The sequence below is a fragment of the Anas platyrhynchos genome, chromosome 13 (assembly GCF_047663525.1).
Source record: "Anas platyrhynchos isolate ZD024472 breed Pekin duck chromosome 13, IASCAAS_PekinDuck_T2T, whole genome shotgun sequence".
In the NCBI taxonomy this organism is placed as follows: Eukaryota; Metazoa; Chordata; class Aves; order Anseriformes; family Anatidae; genus Anas; species Anas platyrhynchos.
In genome coordinates this window covers 15,406,782-15,424,499 of record NC_092599.1, presented here as the reverse complement: position 1 = coordinate 15,424,499, position 17,718 = coordinate 15,406,782, and the positions used below count along the sequence as shown (strand labels likewise).

General features: G+C 47.1%; 3 protein-coding genes across 4 annotated transcripts in view; 1 reads left to right on the top strand and 2 right to left on the bottom strand.

Moving 5' to 3' along the window:
- Positions 1-7,985, bottom strand: part of FANCD2 (FA complementation group D2) — a 48,362-nt gene extending 40,377 nt beyond the window's left edge. Inside the window, exons 1-7 of the mRNA XM_027467990.3 lie at positions 7,826-7,985; positions 7,320-7,409; positions 5,869-6,003; positions 5,150-5,217; positions 4,258-4,361; positions 2,810-2,873; positions 376-428 (exon numbers count right to left, since the gene is read on the bottom strand). Coding sequence (XP_027323791.3) covers positions 376-428; positions 2,810-2,873; positions 4,258-4,361; positions 5,150-5,217; positions 5,869-6,003; positions 7,320-7,386 — 491 coding nt within the window. The 5' untranslated portion in view covers positions 7,387-7,409; positions 7,826-7,985. The remainder of the gene's footprint in view (positions 1-375; positions 429-2,809; positions 2,874-4,257; positions 4,362-5,149; positions 5,218-5,868; positions 6,004-7,319; positions 7,410-7,825) is intronic.
- On the top strand, positions 7,983-11,751 carry EMC3 (ER membrane protein complex subunit 3). The gene is made up of 8 exons (XM_027467994.3): positions 7,983-8,235; positions 8,324-8,381; positions 8,799-8,892; positions 9,426-9,530; positions 10,145-10,226; positions 10,395-10,474; positions 11,065-11,147; positions 11,509-11,751. The coding sequence occupies exons 1-8, from the start codon at positions 8,081-8,083 to the stop codon at positions 11,635-11,637; spliced, it is 786 nt and encodes a 261-aa protein (XP_027323795.1). The 5' UTR covers positions 7,983-8,080; the 3' UTR covers positions 11,638-11,751.
- A 3,135-nt stretch (positions 11,752-14,886) lies between these two features.
- Positions 14,887-17,718, bottom strand: part of USP4 (ubiquitin specific peptidase 4) — a 44,608-nt gene continuing 41,776 nt past the window's right edge. For both annotated transcript variants that reach the window (XM_027467992.3, XM_027467993.3), the window contains one exon: positions 14,887-17,690. In XM_027467992.3, coding sequence (XP_027323793.1) covers positions 17,589-17,690 — 102 coding nt within the window. In that variant the 3' untranslated portion in view covers positions 14,887-17,588. The remainder of the gene's footprint in view (positions 17,691-17,718) is intronic.

Below are 17,718 nucleotides of genomic sequence, written 5' to 3'. Positions count from 1 at the left end.
GCCACCTAAAACACTGCCAGTCACTTTCATCCTTTTTAAATATTAGGACACTCTACTGAAATACTTCCAGAGTTTGTACCAGTAGCTAACAAAAGCATAATGAATGGTGAGGTGTGTCTGCATTTAAGCTTCTTTTAGCTTGTTTTCTGCTATATGCACACATAATATAAAAGGCATAGTACCCCACAGATAATTTTACATATATATGAATAAACAACAACAAAGCAGTGCAGACTTCCATTTATATTTTTTAAGTGTTTTTTTTTTAGGTAGATCCTTTTAGGTAAATTGGAAATTACAGTCGAAGTCAAACAGCTAGTAATTGTTCAAAAGAAGAAATTTCATTTCAAGTTAGAGGGAAAAGTCTATACTCACACATCAAAAAAGAATTCAGGGATCTTTTCCAACAACAGCGTTATGACAGCAGGCTAGAAGGAAGGCAAAAAGACAACATTAGGATGATGATTTACTGCTTCTGCTGTGGCATTGCCTTCAAAACTAACTTTTCACAGAAGCTGAAATACACAGGGAATAGAGGACTCAAAAGAACAAAGAAAAGTATTTCCTGTAAAAGAAATCTCTTCCCTGTTGCCAGAGAGGAGACACACAGCCTGCAAGGTAAAAAACACAACTGCAAGCTACATACGTAATTTAACAGAAGTAGACCATGTGAGCAGAACTTACAATTCCTCTGGGCCAAACTCTGTCCAACCCATCTGAGTAATTTTTCACCACACAAGGATCTAAAGCATCAACTTTAGATAGGTTTGAAAGCTACCTACATGATCTCACCATTTCCCTAGCAAGGCTGATTCTTTTTCCCCTTTTAATATGCAATTCTAAAAAAAAAATGTATTTAAAATAAGAACTTTGAAAAAAAAACAATTATAAGAGGATTTAAATCCACAGCTGTTCTCAGGTTTCTCATGCCTTAGCCTTAGTGAGATACATCATCCTCAACTCCATATGTTGATGCAACTTTTTTACAACTTAATAAAACTTGTTACCACCAGCAATGCTTTGCAAACACAACTATTTACTATTCAACAACACCTATTAAGTACTATTTAAGTACCACCACAGCGCATTTTGCTTCACGTGTGTGGTTCTTTTATGGGGGACGAGCACCAGCTCCCAGGAAGGCAGGAGAACAGGAGCTTCGATTGCACTGTAGGGCTGAAAGAAGTTGTCTTTGGAGCCACATATGGGAAAGGAAAAGACAGAAGGGGATGAAAGGAGAACCGTGTCTTTTTGCCTGGACATTTCTTGCACAAGGACAGTCTGTATGTTCACTTTCTCCTTCCGTGCCCCAGGACAAGGCAGAGGAAGAGAAGACGAGCAAATACCCGTTGTCCTTTTCCACAACTGCAATTAGCAGCTGCAGGAAGGGGAGATGACTGATACAAGAGTTGAGTGAACTGAGCTCCCTGCTACACCCAAGGAAATCTTGGGAGGGCCTCTGTCCTTTCACATGGATTGTTTCCTTGTAAGGCTTCTTCAGAACTGTATTTTAACTATGAAAAAATTTGCGTTAGAAGGGAAATTTGGAGTTCTCTGGTCCAAGTCTCTGCTTAAAACTTCATCATCATTAGATCACGTTGCTCAGTGTCTCGTCCATTTTTAAACACCTCCAAGATTTAACTACATTCTCCACAGTGGAAGTGGTTAAATTCTCTCAGAATGTCCTGTCTTTAACTTGACTTCATTTCTCATCCTGCCCCAGCCCACCTTTGAGAAGACTCTCTCTGTTTTCTCTGCACCATGCAACTGGAGAGCAGCAAACCACAAGACCTCCCCTAACTTTCTCAAGACTAAACAAGGACAGTTCCCGCTGTCTCTTCTGACATGCCGTGTGCCACAGGCCCCAAGCATCTTTGTGTCCCTCAAGAAACAAGAAATTATAAAATCATTTGGGTTGGACAAGACCTTTTAAGATCATCAATCTATTAACCTAGCACCACCAAGTCTACCACTAAAGCACATCCCTAAGCACATCTACAAGTCTTAAATACCTTAGGGATGGTGCCTCAACCACTTCCCTGGGCAGCCTGTTCCCATGCTGCACAACCCCTTCTGTGAAGAATTTTTTCCTAATATCCAATCTAAACCTCCCTTGGTGCAACTTGAGGCCATTTCTTCTTGTCCTGTTGCTTGTTGCAAAGAGATCGACCCCCACCCTGCTACAACCTCCTCTGAGGTAGCTGGAGAGAGCAGTAAGGTCTCCCCTGAGCCTCCTTTTCTCTGTGCTACATAGCCTCAGCTCCCTCAGTCACTCCTCATAAGACTTGCTTTCTAGACCCTTCACCAGCTTTACTGCCCTTCTCTGGACATGCTCCAGCACTTCAATGTCTTTCTTGTAGCGAGGGGCCCAAAGATGAACACAGTATTTGAGGTGCAGCCTCACCAGAGCAGAGCACAGGGGAACGATCCCCTCCCTGGTGTGCTGGCTGCACTACTCCTGATACAAACCAGGGTGCTGTGGGCCTTCTTGGCCACCTGGGCACCCTGCTGGCTCGTGTTCAGCAGGCTACCCACCAATACCCACAGGGCCCTTTCCTCCAGGCAGCTTTCCAGCTGCTCTGCCCCCAGCCTGGAGCACTGCATGGGGCTGTCGTGTCCCAAGCACAGGACCCAGCCCATGGCGTTGCTGAGGCTCATATACTTGGCCTCGACTCGTTTATGACGGATGCTCCTCCAGATGCAGCCTCCTCTGCCTCATCACCAGTTCTGCTCATCCTCTACTTACAGAAACAAAAAGATCCCGAAATAAATCAACACCACTGTAAAGAGAAACCTAAGGTGTACGTACCTGTAAGATATTAATTCCAAGAAGCATTTTTATGAGGCTTTCACAATACGAGTGCACCAAAGTCCTGCAAGATGACATTGCACAGTTGTAGTAAAAGCACAGGAGGAGAGCAAAGTAACTTTTTCCAGTACTTTTAAAAAACAAACAAACAAAAACCACAATGATTTGCTTTATATACCAAAGACAGCCCCCAAAACAGTAGGTAATACAGCAGGAATGTTAGTAAATACTCATTACTAGATAACTGCAAGAAAATGACACTTCCAAGACTTCTAAGAGAATTCTTTTAGAAGTGAAATACGAAAATTAATGGCTAGGTTTTAAAACCTTTCAATCCTAACTGTCTGTATTGGTTTTCCAGGGCAAGTTTTTAATACTGGGGGCCTGCAGGGGTGGCCTCTGAGAGAAGCGTCCAGCAGCTGCCCCATGTCAGACAAGGGACAGTTTCAGCTGGCTCCAAAGGGACCCACTGCTGCCCAGAGCCAAGCCAATGGCAATGTCATTTGCACCTCTGTGAGAGCAGATTTAGGAAAGGGGGGAAAAAACCCTACTGTGCAGTAGATCTGGGGGGGCTGCTGCCCATGGGGGACCTGTGCTGGAGCAGTTTGCTCCTGAAGGATAGACCCCATGGGACAGAGCCGTGTGGGAGCAGTTCCTGAAGAGCTGCTGCCTGTGGGCAGACCCCACAGTTCAGGAAGGACGGCATCCATGGGAGGGACCCCACAGGGAGCAGGGGCAGAGGGACAGTGTCAGGGACTGCCCGCATCCCCCATTCCTGTTCCCCCGTGCTGCTTCGGGGGAGGAGGTGGAACAGGGTGGATGGGGGAAGGTATTTTTAGTTTGCTTGTGGTTTCTCACTGCTCTAGCTTGTTAGTAGTAGGTAATAAATTACATTAATTTCCCTATGCTGAGCCTGTTTTGCCTGTGACAATAATTGTTGAGTGATCTCCCCGTCCTTATCCCAAACCTTGAGCCCTTTTTATCATATTCTCACCCCCTTCCCTTTGAGGAGGGGGAGTGAGAAAGCAGTTGCGGTGGAGCTCAGCTGCCCAGCTGAGTAAAACCACAACACCATCTCATACTTATGCTTTCTGAGAGAGAATATAAAATACTTTAAAATACATGAAAGCCTACATGTTATAAGAATTAATTAAATAAATAAATGACATTATATGCTGGTTGGAGATTCCCAGTGTCAAACCAAACTGGAGGTTTCAGCTGCCTTTGCCCTGAAATCAGCAGCTGTGTAAGAGAGAAGACATTTTCCATAGGTGTCTGAAAGGGGAAAACATTCAAACCAAAGAATGACGGGGTCTTTTGCATAAGACACAGGTCTTGTTATCAGCTGGAGCTACGGCTTTTCACTCCACTCAGCTCACTGTTGCACAACATTTAAGTAGAGACTGGCTCTGACTGAAAGGGAGAACAAAAAATACATTTTCCCTGACCTTGACCCCTCAGTCCGTACGGGAGTGCATGGCAAAAGACAGTTCTTGAACTGGTTTCTGTCCCTGATGTGTGATTCCAATCCACTGATAAACTGCTTCACAACCTGCAAAGCAGAAAGAGATCATTCGCTTCCTGAGAAGATGCCCTCATCAACTGCTGGCTTTCAGGATGCCCTTTGTGAGCAGATGATGAAAACAGGAGAGAGCTAGCCAGGGAGCTAGAATTTGTCATAGAAGGAATGCTGGATAATCTGTAGCCTCAACCAAAAGCAAACACTGGTTGGTTTACAAAATAATTCTAAATTAACAGTCTCTCACTTCACCTCAATTTAACCTGGCTTTCCCTACCTCCCTGTTCAGCTGAGACAGCAACATTTATCGTGACAAGAACGGCATCCAAAAACATTTGCAGGATTCAAACCACTGGCCTCAGGACATTCATGCTGGGTTTGTTGCTGGAGAGGAGCACCAAATCTTGACCATTTTAACACTGCCAGCTCCCAGCTAACACAAAACCAAACTTCCACTGGAAAAGTTAAGCAAGCTACTGTGCTCTCTTAAGAGTCTTTATTTATTGAATAACGTTGCCAGTGAATTACTTTGACAAGGCATGGGGTTGGAAATGCAGCAGTTGTGCTTTGAACTATGAAAAACCAATCTCGGAGCAAACACATCGAGGTTGGTACCAGAGGTACGTGCTGGTTGTCACTTTGTGCCTAACTGTTCTGAAGAACAACGAGACCAAAGGCTGGGATGATGACATTGAGCAAAATAGCAAGTTTTGCTTGCTTCTGTACAAGACCAGCAGAGAAAGGCAGCTGCATCTGTGCCTTTTGCTACACAGCAAACAGTTTTAAATCTGGCTCCTGCCAAAGCACAGTCAGTTACTTACGCCTGGGTAAGTCGGGTGCTTCTCTAGGGTCAGGCGGAGCTTCTTCTGGAAAGCCATTTGATCTACAGCTAAGGAGAAAGTTTAAAGAGAATAAGGAATCAGACATATTTTAGCCATGCAACACTGCACTAAAGCTACACTGGCTACAAGCTCTCAGGATCACCCACCGTTATTGCTGCATTTGCTGTTGAGAATTCCAGCTAGCAAAAGCCCGAGTGGTATTACCTGCCGCGTGTGCTCTCTCCACTCTGGGCTGAGGGTACCTAGTAGCACTGACAAGGTTTGACACACCAACTCCTACATTTTTTGGCAGATAAAGACAAATCCATTCCAGACAGAATGAGGGGTCAGGAAGTGGAGGAAGAATCCCTAGGCTTTTTTTTTTTTCTGTCCTTAGGAGGCAACGTGATCCTTGCCAAATGTGCAACCCAAAAATCCCTTTGCCCAACGTAACAGAGTAGCCATCTTCCAGCAAAATCAGGCCTGTAGCCACAAAGCGGCTACACTCCAAAAGCAAGCGTGATGAGTTTAAGAGAAGCACTCAGTTAGGCAGGAGCTGTGCAATAACAAATAAGAGTCCAGATGAAAGTTTCCTTGAAGTTTCAAACAAGCTTGCTCAAGCATTTCTTACTCTGCAAGTAACAAGTGTCTTTACTTTGTAACAGTCATCTTTGCAGGCTTTGAGATACAAACAGAAAGAACAAGTGTTAAATCCATACCTATTTCATTCTGTCCTTCCCCAGCTTTCAGTATAATTCCTGATGTTCTAAGGAGCTCTTCAAATACTCCCTCACTCTCCAGTCCACCTTGGGCAGAGGCCTTTTCCTTATCAGAAGCCCGTGGCTTCTTCGTTTCTGAGAAAACAAGACAAGCTACATCAAATTATTGTGCAAAAGAGTAGCAGGGAATTTCCATAAAAAGAACTAATTCAAAATTAACCTTCTAGTAAGAAATTACAGGAACGCAGGAATACATTTATGGGATCAGACAAACAAACAACACTGTGATGCTCTGTTTGACAGCAGGCATTAGCTAACCCAAACACCAACGCAGAGATCCTATCAGAGTTACCCCTGCAGCACGACACCACAAAGGAACATTTCTTAACCACCACTTTTAGCACTCCAGAGCCAAAGGCAGGAAGACACACTTTTGGTGCTGTACTCCCAGGTGAGACATATCTGCAAACAAACTGCATAATACAAGAATCATGCTTTCCTCTGGCCTGGAAAGCACAAATTTAATTTAGATTCTTCCACTAAACTTGTCACTTAGGGATCCACTCACATGCTAATGCAAAAAAGTCTCTTCCCTCTAGCTATGTAGAGAGGTTATTTTGGTTTCAGAGGTATCATTTTTGATCAAATGGGATTAGTCTGCAAAAAGCCAAGGTGCTGAAGCTTCAGATGATTGACCTTGACCAAAGGTACAAGAACAGTGGGACTAATAAAAGATATGGCACTGCTTTTAGTGTGATTTGACTGTGATTCTGTTGGGAGGAAGGAGTTAAAAGTGGAAGATCGTCTAGGGGGATGGGGTCAGAACTGAAGACTAGCAAGGAGGATTGTAAATATGTACAAATGACCTTGCAACTGGGAACGCGTAAAGTCTGGGGAGTAGTAATGTAGGAAAGCACATAAATTGTACCTGCTACTATTTGTACCTGGGTATTTGGCAAGTAGCACATCTGTGTATAAGTAATAGAGGTGTTTGGCAGGCTCAGAGGCATCCTATTGGATGCACTTGAGCTCCCAGCCTCGGTACAGAGAAGATCAAAGAAGCACTGTGAGGATCACAGCATGGTGGTAAAAACTGTGCCTGCGTGAACCCTTGATAAACAGGTGCCAGCTGGAGGCAGTGACCCACCACGGCCTGAGCTCGGCAGTGCCTGCACCCCTGCTTGTGTGCAGCTGCTGCATGTTGCTCTGGGAATCCCCTGGTTGGCGAGGTGATGGGAATTAATCCACCACGGGAGCCTGTGGTTGTTCCTGCTGCCTGCCTGTGCTGCGTCACACAGCTTCATAAAACAATAACGCTTAAGATCAACAGTAAATTAACAATTAGCTACTGGGATAATCAAACTGCTGTTATGGCCTGTTCTTTCTCCTTTGGAGCTGCTGCCGCTGCCGACAGGTTTCCAGTTCTTGCAAGATTATGCCTGAGCACCTACTCGGCAAGTCTGGTTTTGAGTTCTCTCCAGAAGCATCAGTTTTTGACAATTTCCTTTTGGAAACCATGGTAACAAATCGTTTGTTGTCGCCTATAAGAAAGCAGGAAAAAAAGACAAGTAGGTAAAGGAGATATAACTTTAATTCAGAAGAAAACGTGACTTTAATTCAGATCTTTTTATGCAACTCTAGAATGGATTAGCGAATAGTGAAGCAAAACGCTCCAGAAATGTAACTTTTCCACAGGAAGGCAGGTTGCCTGGCTGACCGGTGTCACACCACGCCGCTCTGCCGTACAGGTTAGATTTTAGACTCGTACAGGTTGGGCTTTTAGAGCCCGTCACACTGAAGCACCCACACCCACACCCACACCCACACCCACACCCACACCCTCCCCTCCTGTCGGGGCCTGGAGGCCACCCAGCGAGCCCGGGCCGTCCCCCAGGGCTTAAGGGGGGTACAGCTGACAGCGAGTGTCCGCGCGGGGAGGGGCCTGGCCTTAACTCACCCAAACGACGCCAAGTGCCTCCCGACACAGGGGACGCGTCGCGACACGGGGGCACCTCGCGACACCTCAGAGCGGCGCCGGGCCCTGAGGCGCCTCCCGGCTCGAGCTTCCCGCCACCGGCGCGCGGCACCGCCTCTTCCGGCGGGGGGGCGGAAGCGGAAGTTGGCAGCGGAGCGGCGGCGGCGGCCGGAGGCGGAGCAGGAGCCGGGACGCGGCCGGGACCGGGGCTGGGCCCGGGGTCGGGGCCGGGCCGCCATGAGCGAGCCCGAGCTGCTGCTGGACTCCAACATCCGGCTGTGGGTGGTGCTGCCCATCGTCTTCATCACCTTCTTCGTGGGGATGATCCGGCACTACGTCTCCATCCTGCTGCAGAGCGACAAGCGCCTCACGCAGGAGCAGGTGTCCGACAGGTCAGGGCAGGGCAGGGCAGGGGCAGGGGGAAGGGAAGGGCAGGGCCCGGTCCCCCCCTCCCTCCCTCACCACAGCTCTCTCTTGCAGCCAAGTCCTGATCCGGAGCAGGGTGCTGCGGGAGAACGGGAAGTACATCCCCAAGCAGGTACGGGGGGGGCAGGGGCAGCATTTGGGGCTCGCAGCATTTGGGGCTCGGCCGCTCCCAAACGCTGCACAGAGCAAAAGCTGGGAGTCGGGCGGTGGGAACAGCAGCGCCGGGTTCACGGGGACTGGTACTGGGCGAACAGGAGCTCTGCACAGTGCCAAAAGGTCCTTATTTGATGTAGATTCTTTTTAAGAGATTTCTGTCTTAAAATATTTTAAGGCTTGCAGAGAGACAGAGCTAGTACTTCAGGGAGACATAAAAGAGCTCCATTTAGAGCTTTTTACATTTAGTAAAGTACCTGAGAAAAAAAGATTTAATCAAACAGCTCATAATGTGTCTAAAGGAGCAAGAAATAACCTTGTCCTCCTTTCGTTTCTTACGGTGCTATTGGCCTTGGCTTTTTTTTTTCCTCTCCAGTCTTTCCTGACTCGGAAATACTACTTTAATAACCCAGAGGATGGATTCTTTAAGAAAACAAAAAGAAAGGTAGTGCCTCCTTCACCAATGACAGGTACGTTAATATAGCTGGGCAGAAAACGTGTAACTTGCTGCCAAGGCAGCAAGGTGAGCCACCTCGGCAAAGAGCTCAGCGAACGTGAGGGTCGGGGTGGGGCTGGGGGGTGAGATCGCTCCCTTCGGCAGCAGCGTATCGGGTCACTGAGTTTTGTTTAACGGCACTTCGTGTCTGCCTGCAGCATCTCACACCACCACGACTGTCCCAGTGCTGCTGGAAATAGGAAGTCCTGCATGTTCTTTTTTTTTTTTTCATCAGCTGCAGCAGGACCTTCTCTAAACTGATACAACTCACTAACACAGCCAAAAACGCAAAAAGCAAACCAGCTGCATTGTTCATTGTCACCCTTCTAGCTAAATAGTCTTGCAACAAGAGGGATCCATTAATTTCAGAGATATAGAGCAAGGGATGGGGTCACACGCAGCAGGGAACGCAAGACACTTCCATCAGCAGCCACTGCTACACTGTGAGCTACCCCTGTGCCTTTAATGTGACACACTCCTACATTATGTTAAATCCTTTAATTACAGATCCTACCATGCTGACAGATATGATGAAAGGGAATGTAACCAACGTTCTGCCTATGATCCTCATTGGTGGTTGGATCAATATGACGTTTTCAGGATTTGTCACAAGTAAGTGTGCGGCGTAGCACAGCCCGTGGGCCGGGCCGTGTTGGGTGGTGACCTCCTGGGTCCATCAAAACCTTCATCTGGGGTGGGAGCAGCTGGGTTTGTCTTTGTGGCACTGTTGCTGTTTGCTCTGTGAAGTGCAGTGACTTGCTGGCCCCCCAGTAAAGGAGAGAATGTTCGTTTCAGGGTGCTGGACAAGATCACAAAGAAAAGTCTGGACTTCCACTTGTAGTAAGGGATTTTCCTCTGAGCACGTCCAGGCAGTCCGTTACCATGTAATGCAGACTATACAAAACAGAAATACTCCCTCAAATTCAGAGTTCGGTTGTGTTTTTTTTTTCCTTACTATTTACGTGATAGCTGTTTCCTTCAGAAAAGATATTCCCCTTAACAGTCACTGAAACAGCTGGGGTAGTTTGGCTGCCTGATCATGTTTTGAAAGACTCCATATTAAAGTCAGTATTTGAATTACAGCCTTTCTGAAACTATTTGTTATCGTATGCATTACCTTCAGACTACGTTAGGTCCAATGAATGAAACATCTGTTGGCTTTGCAGTTTGCTGTGCAGTTACCTAGTGTTGCTTGGTAAAACTGGGCTTTTTTTTTTGTCCTGCAGCAAAGGTTCCGTTTCCTCTGACGCTGCGTTTTAAACCAATGTTACAGCAGGGAATTGAGCTGCTCACTTTAGATGCATCCTGGTAAGCGTGTGTCCTCCACGAGCAAGGCTGAATGTTTATTTGGAGCACTGGGTGCAGTACTAACCCCTCAGCAGCCTGTGCATGCCTCTGAAATAAGGTCACAAGCCACACGTCCCATGCACAGGCAGCATCGAACTGCAATCAGACATGCTGCTTCTGATTTCTCAGGGTGAGCTCTGCTTCCTGGTACTTCCTGAATGTGTTTGGACTCAGAAGCATTTATACCCTCATCCTGGGCCAAGATAATGGTAAGACAGCATCATTTCTGTGAAAGAGGTGGCTTCTCCTTCCACTGGAAGGCTTGTGGGGGAGGTTGGGGAAGGATTTCTACGTTTTCAACCAAAAAGCTCTTCAAAGCCTCTCTCACTTGTTTGAGATTACTCTGCACTGGCTAGGTTTGATAGCACCTGCAGCAGTTACCCAGCTCTTTTTGCACCAGCCCTTGGCTAACTGCTTGTGAACTTCCATGGTAATTAACCCATGCTTTTCTTCTCATCAAATTGGTGCTTGGTAACTTTGATGTTGTGTTTTTGTTTCTAGCAAGAATGGATTTTAAGGAAAGCTGCAATGATTGTTTCTTGTTAGATGCAAGGCAAGACACTTATGGAGAATGTAGAAGACCATATTTTCCTCTGTCTGCCTATTTTAAGTAAATTTAGCTAAGATGTAAGGAATAGGGACAAAATATCTTGTGAAAAGCTGCACTAACCAGTTAATGTTGCATTCTGGGGATTTGTGCAACCTTTTAGTCTTTAGGAAGAAGCCAGCCTGTTGGCACTACACTCCAAGCAGTCCTGTTTAAGTCAAATAAGAATGAACCTCTCATTTCTTTTTGTAGCTGCAGATCAGTCTAGGGTGATGCAAGAACAAATGACAGGTGCAGCAATGGCCATGCCAGCAGATACTAACAAAGCATTTAAGGTACGGTATTTCCACCTGCATCTCTCTTTGCTGTGACTTTACAAGATTGCAGGCTGTGCATAACTCCTCCTCTCGCCCTGACAAGCAAGGGAAGTGTTCTGGATTCCTGTTCCTAAAATTAGAGGTGACAACTAATGTGTGTGGAAGCCTGACAGTGCTATAGTACCCTGAAGCACACCTGATTAGGCAGTCATAGCTGATGAGGCAGTCATTCCTGATTTAAAAAAACTCACATGCCATCTTCTGCCTTTGCAGAAAATCACTTTTTCATAGTTATTGTCTAATGTGTACAGAAAGTGCTGATAACTACTTTTATACTAAGTGGCTTTTCTTTCTCTACCTGTGTTTAATGTCAATGAAGACGGAATGGGAAGCTTTGGAATTGACTGATCATCAGTGGGCCTTAGAAGATGTAGAAGAAGAGCTCATGGCAAAAGATCTCCATTTTGAAGGCATGTTTAAGGAAGAACTACAGACCTCCATCTTCTGAATTTGAGAATATGCTGTTGGATCTTCTGGTAAAAGGCATTTGAAAAAAAACGTTACGTAAAACTGTATAATGTATTTTAGCAAAGCTGAGAATAAAAGAAACACACCACGTTCAGTACTGTGGTTACCTAACTCTGTGATTTGAGCCTCGGGCCCAAGTATAATATATTAGAGCCAGAAGGTCTCAGGGTGGGTTTCTAGCTGCTGTTTTACTCTTCCTGGGCTACATATGCTACAGGAAAAAAGGGAAATTTCTAATTCTAGTACAAAAACAACCAAATTAATTACGGCATTGAAAATTTGAGACTGGAAAAAAAAAAAAAAAACTAGTACCTGTACTTCTGGAGGTATCTGTTTAAATAGCTTTGTAGCCAGTTGTCTTTTGAACAAGACAATGTCACATTAACAACTCACACCTGACTGCTGTGGAGGTTCTCTAACATCTTCAGTAGCAGCTTGAGTTTCAGTTTTTTGAAGTGTTGGTTGTCCTTCCTGTTTATAAGGAGGATACCTCTTTTCCTCTTGCAATAATTGTGGTTTGATGCTTTCTCATAAGAAAACGAATGAATGAATAAGAAATTTTCTGAAAGAGGGCTTTTTGTTATTTTTCCTGCAGAGAATGGGCAATTAAGCAACATCTGCTAGATTACTGCTCTGACAATTAAGAGCTAACCTACAATTTATGAGCAGTAATTGTGACAGAGAAGGCTCTGATATTTGTACCTTGTGTGACTGGCAGGCTAAGCATTACTTCTCTTTTGGTAAGAGAGTTCTGTACAACAATGTAGAACCAAAAAGAGACGTCCCCTTTACCACTACTGGCTCTCACAGGGGTTTTTCTAGCACCTGTTGATGGCTGAGCTCACCACTCGACGGCGTGAGAGAAGTGGGAGTAGTCACTTTTGCCCCAAGATTTCCAGGTGTGATACAGGAAAACTGGTCAATTAATTAGGTTCATTTGCAGACATGTTAGCTGTAATGGGCTAAATAGCCTACAAAGCACCTCTGAATCCAGCTGGCCTCGGAAAAAAAGCACAGGCTTGGACTTCAAATTCAGAATGGAAAGCATACACACCAGCCTCCAAGCAAAACATCACCTGTGTGATCACACCAAGGTGGTGGCAGTGACCCCACTGCTGCTGCCCACCAGGCAGGAGAACCCAGTCTGCGATTACAGCCCACCCCTCTTACCTCTCTCCCTGAGCACACAAGAAGATCCTCCACACTTGCACGCAGCAAAGCCTGGCACAGCCCCCCTTCACCTCCGATCCAAGCCTGCACCACAGCTCCCCAGTGCTGCAGAGTCCCATCAGCTCCCTTCTGCCCCGGTCAGCGTGCTGGTGGACACTCGTGGTGGTCACACAGGCAACCTCTGGCTCCCCTTTCACTTCTTTTGCTCCTGGGCAGAACGGCTCCTCAGAGGGCTTTGGGGAGCAGAGACAGGAGGCACTTCTGTGCACACGTGGCAAACACACAGGCTGTTTTCCCATTTATTTCTTGTTTTCCCAAGCACCTTTATAAGCACCTCACAACTTCCCACTGAGTCAGCCCCACAGACCGCAGAGACCCTCACGCCTGACACACCAGCAGAAGGATGCACGAGCACACGGGGGTGCCCTATAGTCCCTGGTCCAGTTATTTACTGGGCTAGGTGTGGAAAAATAAACACTGATCTTGTTTTAAGCCTCTTACCTGTCACCTTTTTGAGCTGGGACGAACAAGGAGAAGCTGTTCCTGGCTCATGTATTTCAGTGCCAGAATCGAGCACTGCAGGAGCTCCTCAGCTGTCCCGTCCCCAGGGTGAAGAGCACTGACCTGGGGAGGTGTTTCTTAAGCAGAAGTTGCCGTAACTGTGGCTGTTGTTTCTTCCCTTTTTATTTTGGCTCCTTTGATTTGGGATGAACAACACAGGAGCTGAGCCAGGACTGAGACACATCCAATTCGCCGTTTTTAGCAAAATCATTTGCCCTCCTGTTAAGAGTCATAGCGCTGAGACATTCTCTGCCTCAGAGATTTCTTTCCAGAACACTGCTGCTCCACTGGCAGCACTGGTGTTTCAGGTCATTCCCCACTCCCCACCCCCAATCTTTATTTTGTAATGGGGAATTTCGCCTCATTTCATGCCTGGGGCATTCTCGCATGAGATTCCTGCAAGCCCATGCACTGATACAGAATACCCCAATAACTCCACGTCAGAAAACTGCCAGTGTGCTCTCTCTTCTTCCCCAGTTCCTACTTTAATGAAAAAATACACAGATCAGTACAGGGTTTTAACACAGATCAGTACAGGGTTTTGCCACCGACCTCTGCTATTGCATAAAACTTACCCTGTCCTCCACTTTCTGGTTTTGGATCATTTTTCTTCCAGGCGACCTCCCCATTGCACAGGAATTTGATCAGTCTGTATTCCCTTTCTCCCGGTTTTCCACCCTCCCTCATTTCCCAAAACACCGCCCACTGCCCTGTTTCACTGAAGAGAGACACACAACCTCGCGTTCCTCTGCAGTCACAGATGGTCACAAGGAGCTTCACACCGTGCTTTGATGGTCAGCATTTCACAGCGAAACTCAAGATCTGCTCTTCTACATCAGGGTTCTTCTAACCCTCTCTGAGGCTCCAGCTGAGATCCAGCTCCTCAGCACCACATGAAGATATAAACCTTCTTACTGGGGCTCTTGTCCTCACAATCACCCTCGATCCCCCAGATAATCCCCCAAGTCTCCCTGAACATGCACCTACACTAAAGAGTGCTAAATACATACCAATCTGTTGCATTTAACTCCCTTCCTCAGCCTTTTCCAGTACTTGCTCAGCGTGCCTCCAAAGGAGGCTGCAGGACTGCAGGACAACCATTTCAGCAGCCACAAGCCCAAAAGACACCACCTGCTACTGGAAAAAACAGTGATAAGGGCAGGGCACCCTCGTTCTGCAGAGGAAGAGGAATGACGATGAAGCTGAGGCTGCCCAGTATCACAGAAAGGGCAGGACGAGCTTCGTTATGCCACCAGAGACGAGCGGCCCAGTGCTGCAGAGGGGAAGAGGCACCCTCTGAGCACCGACTCGGATTTACACAGCAGTGTGCTGTTCTCCTGAATCCCCTTGGCAAAGCAGGGTGGGCTGTGCAGCCTCACTCTACTTGCCATGGCCCAGCTGAAAGAGCTCCTGCGCCACCAGGCATCCCCACAAACCAGCAGCTGTTCAACCCGCACTTCAGGTCACTTAACGAAAGCTGAAAAAAACAACCAAACAGTTTCAGTGCAAACCACTCTTTAATTTTCCTCTTTGTACAATAGAGCCAGCCACTTACAAAGTGCTAGTCTAAAAAACAGGTCTGGTATTACAGAAGACACACACCAGCCTAAGCCCATCGGCTCAGAGTCAGAGAAGGTAAGAGCTGGGCCACTTTTTCTGCAGTACAACAGAGTCTGTTCAGCATCTGAGCATCAGATTTAGCCCCACTGACACATTTCTTAGTGTCAGCACAGGAAAGGAAGTAAAGAGGAGAACAAAGGCTATTTCAGATAGATCTTTCCTTTAAAAAGGTCTTTTCATCCCCTTTCCTCTCCCCCCCATTTTGGAATGCCCGTGTGACTTTCTTTCAGGGTAAAACTAACAAAAATGCTGCTCAGAGTAATTCAGTGCAGTGCTACAGCTTAAAAGTTGATTTTTGGATGCTCCCCTCGGTAACGAGGAAAGAACAGAAATAAAATAGTAAGAGTTTAAAAAATCCCAAACAACCCAAAAAAACAGAACAGCAGAAGCAAATAAACAATTCGGAACTCTATAAACTCAAATTTCAATGCTTTAAAAGCAAAATTCTGCAGAACAGGATCATAATACTAACGTGCCAGCTAGAGACAGGCCTCCCAGTCCTCCCTCCTCCTCTTACACCAAGACCTTCTCGTGCCCTGGCCAGGGAGCCGTAGGTGCTGCCCTCCCATCCCACTGCCTGCATCAGGACAGGACAGCAAGCAGCCAGCTGTGCTTTGGCAGGGCTGCAGCACAGAGGTCTGGGGACTGGCACGTGACAACTTCCGATGGGGCTTGTTGCTGAGGGAAGTGGAAAGGAGCTGAGCTGGTGCGCCTGGAGTTCAACGATGGCTGCTGTTATGTTGACAGGACAGTTCTGGCCAGCAGTGAAGCCGCAAGAACTGTGCAGAGAGGAGAGTGTGACTGCAGGAACACATTTTGTTGGGGGGGAGGGAAACAAGCCCTCGTGAGGCAATAGTCTTTCTTAGCCTTTGGTTCTGCCAATGCACCTGGCTCCGAGAAGGAAAAACCCACCTGTGTGGCTCGCCACCTTGGGCTAGAACTTACCCTCAAAACCACAGATTCAAACTAGATTTTTCCTATTTTTCATGGGAAGACCACTTCTCCATCGAGGACTGACCCAATCTAGCGGTCCCCGGAGCCCTCATTCAAGAGCAAAGCCGGACTCAATTCCTGCAAATAACAGACAGTTTGGGTAAAGGTGGAGCAGGAAGAGCATTTGCCAGTTGTGTCGGAAGGATGGAGCAGAACAGCTGAGCAGCTATGGCAAAGGGGAACCGTGGCCAGGGCCTTTACACCTGCAGCCTCACAGAAGATGTTCGCGTGGGTGACATTCAAGGGAAGAGGACAAATACCAGAAGAACGGTGCAGAAGAAAAGTCACGAGAAAAGGACAAAACCTCACACAATCCATTGCACTGGGCTAGCATCCTTACAGGCGACAGCTTTGGGACACAGAGCTGAGCCTTACCAGCGTAAAAGCTCCAAGGAGACACTTCAACGAACTAAAAACAAAACATAAAAGTGCTGCAACCATACAAACCATGGGGAAACGCTGGAGGCAGTTGTGGGTCGTTAGGGGCTGGCGGCCGGAAGATGTGGCGCTGGACGGAAAGGTGGAGCCCCTCCCTTGATGGACAGCAGCGTGTGGCCTGTGCTGTAAGCAAGCGGAAGTGATGCTCTGGGCCTCGCCTAGAGAACCCCATGGGACTCGACAATAAACGCCATTTGCCATCCACCACATTGGTGTCTGGGAGCCGACGGACCGAGCGGCCTGGGCTTGGCCGCCGTGCCGTTCCTGAACCAGGTCGCCGCTGCCCCCTGAAGGCAACAGGCAGTAAAGTCCTTAGAGTGGCCTGAAGGTGGCATGAGGGATACAGGAGACAGATTGAGAGGACAAGAAGTGGACAGCCTTACAGGTGGTATTTTCTCTAGTGAAGAATAGGAGCCAGAGCTCTAAGAGCTGCATCCTGCAGCCACTGTGCATGCACCAACCATGGGGCCAGGTGCAGTAAAATTACCCACATGGCAGGATTCGGTGTTCACATTTACAAGGCTGAGTCAAAACTGCCCAGAAGAGTTGTGAAATGCATCAGCAGATAAAAGGTGCAAGAAGGAGAAACTCTTGATGCTTGGCAAGGGAACCAAAGTACAACGGCAGAGATGGCAACAGGCAAGCCAGATGGATGTAGATTTGAACTGAGAGCTTCCAGAAAGGGTGCACGCGCCTCCCTGGCATGGGATGGGGGGGCCTGGGGCATCAGCAACATCAGAGGATTTACAGGAAGCCCCTGGACCAATTCACAGAATCACCTACTGCTCCACGGGCCTCACAACATTCAGCTGTGATCTCCAATTCCTCCTCTCCCCAACCCCAGCTACAGCTCTCAGCCCGGCTCAGCCCTGACCCCTGCCTCCAGCCACACAGCTCAGACAGATTTTTAAAAAGAACTTTATCAAAGCTCCAATATATGTTATTTTTGGCCTCTAAATATACAAGTGTCAGCACCTATTCCTGACTCTCCAGTGCTATTCTGCAACCCCAAGCACCGGATCTTTCAGTGCTACGTTTTCTGCTCAAATCCTACAGAAGGAAGAAAAAATTTCAGATGCCTCAGACATAGCTTTAGAAGAGTGACCGCTAACACGGTGGGCGAGTGCTGGGCGGGGGCGATTGCGACGCTTAGTTGGTATCCATGCCATCACACTCTTCTTGGGGAGGAGATGGAGCAAGATGTTCTTCACTGGTTCGGCGCTGATAAAACAGCACATATGCAGCTTTTGTCTACCAAACAGAGAAGAAAAGAATCTGA

What these genes read in the sequence shown, in the direction of transcription:
- EMC3 (XM_027467994.3), top strand. Translation starts at nt 8,081, where the DNA reads ATGAGCGAGCCCGAGCTGCTGCTGGACTCCAACATCCGGCTGTGGGTG. An exon ending in GCCTCCTTCACCAATGACAG is followed by an intron (nt 8,893 to 9,425) that starts GTACGTTAATAT and finishes CTTTAATTACAG; the next exon opens with ATCCTACCATGCTGACAGAT. An exon ending in GTTTTCAGGATTTGTCACAA is followed by an intron (nt 9,531 to 10,144) that starts GTAAGTGTGCGG and finishes TTTGTCCTGCAG; the next exon opens with CAAAGGTTCCGTTTCCTCTG.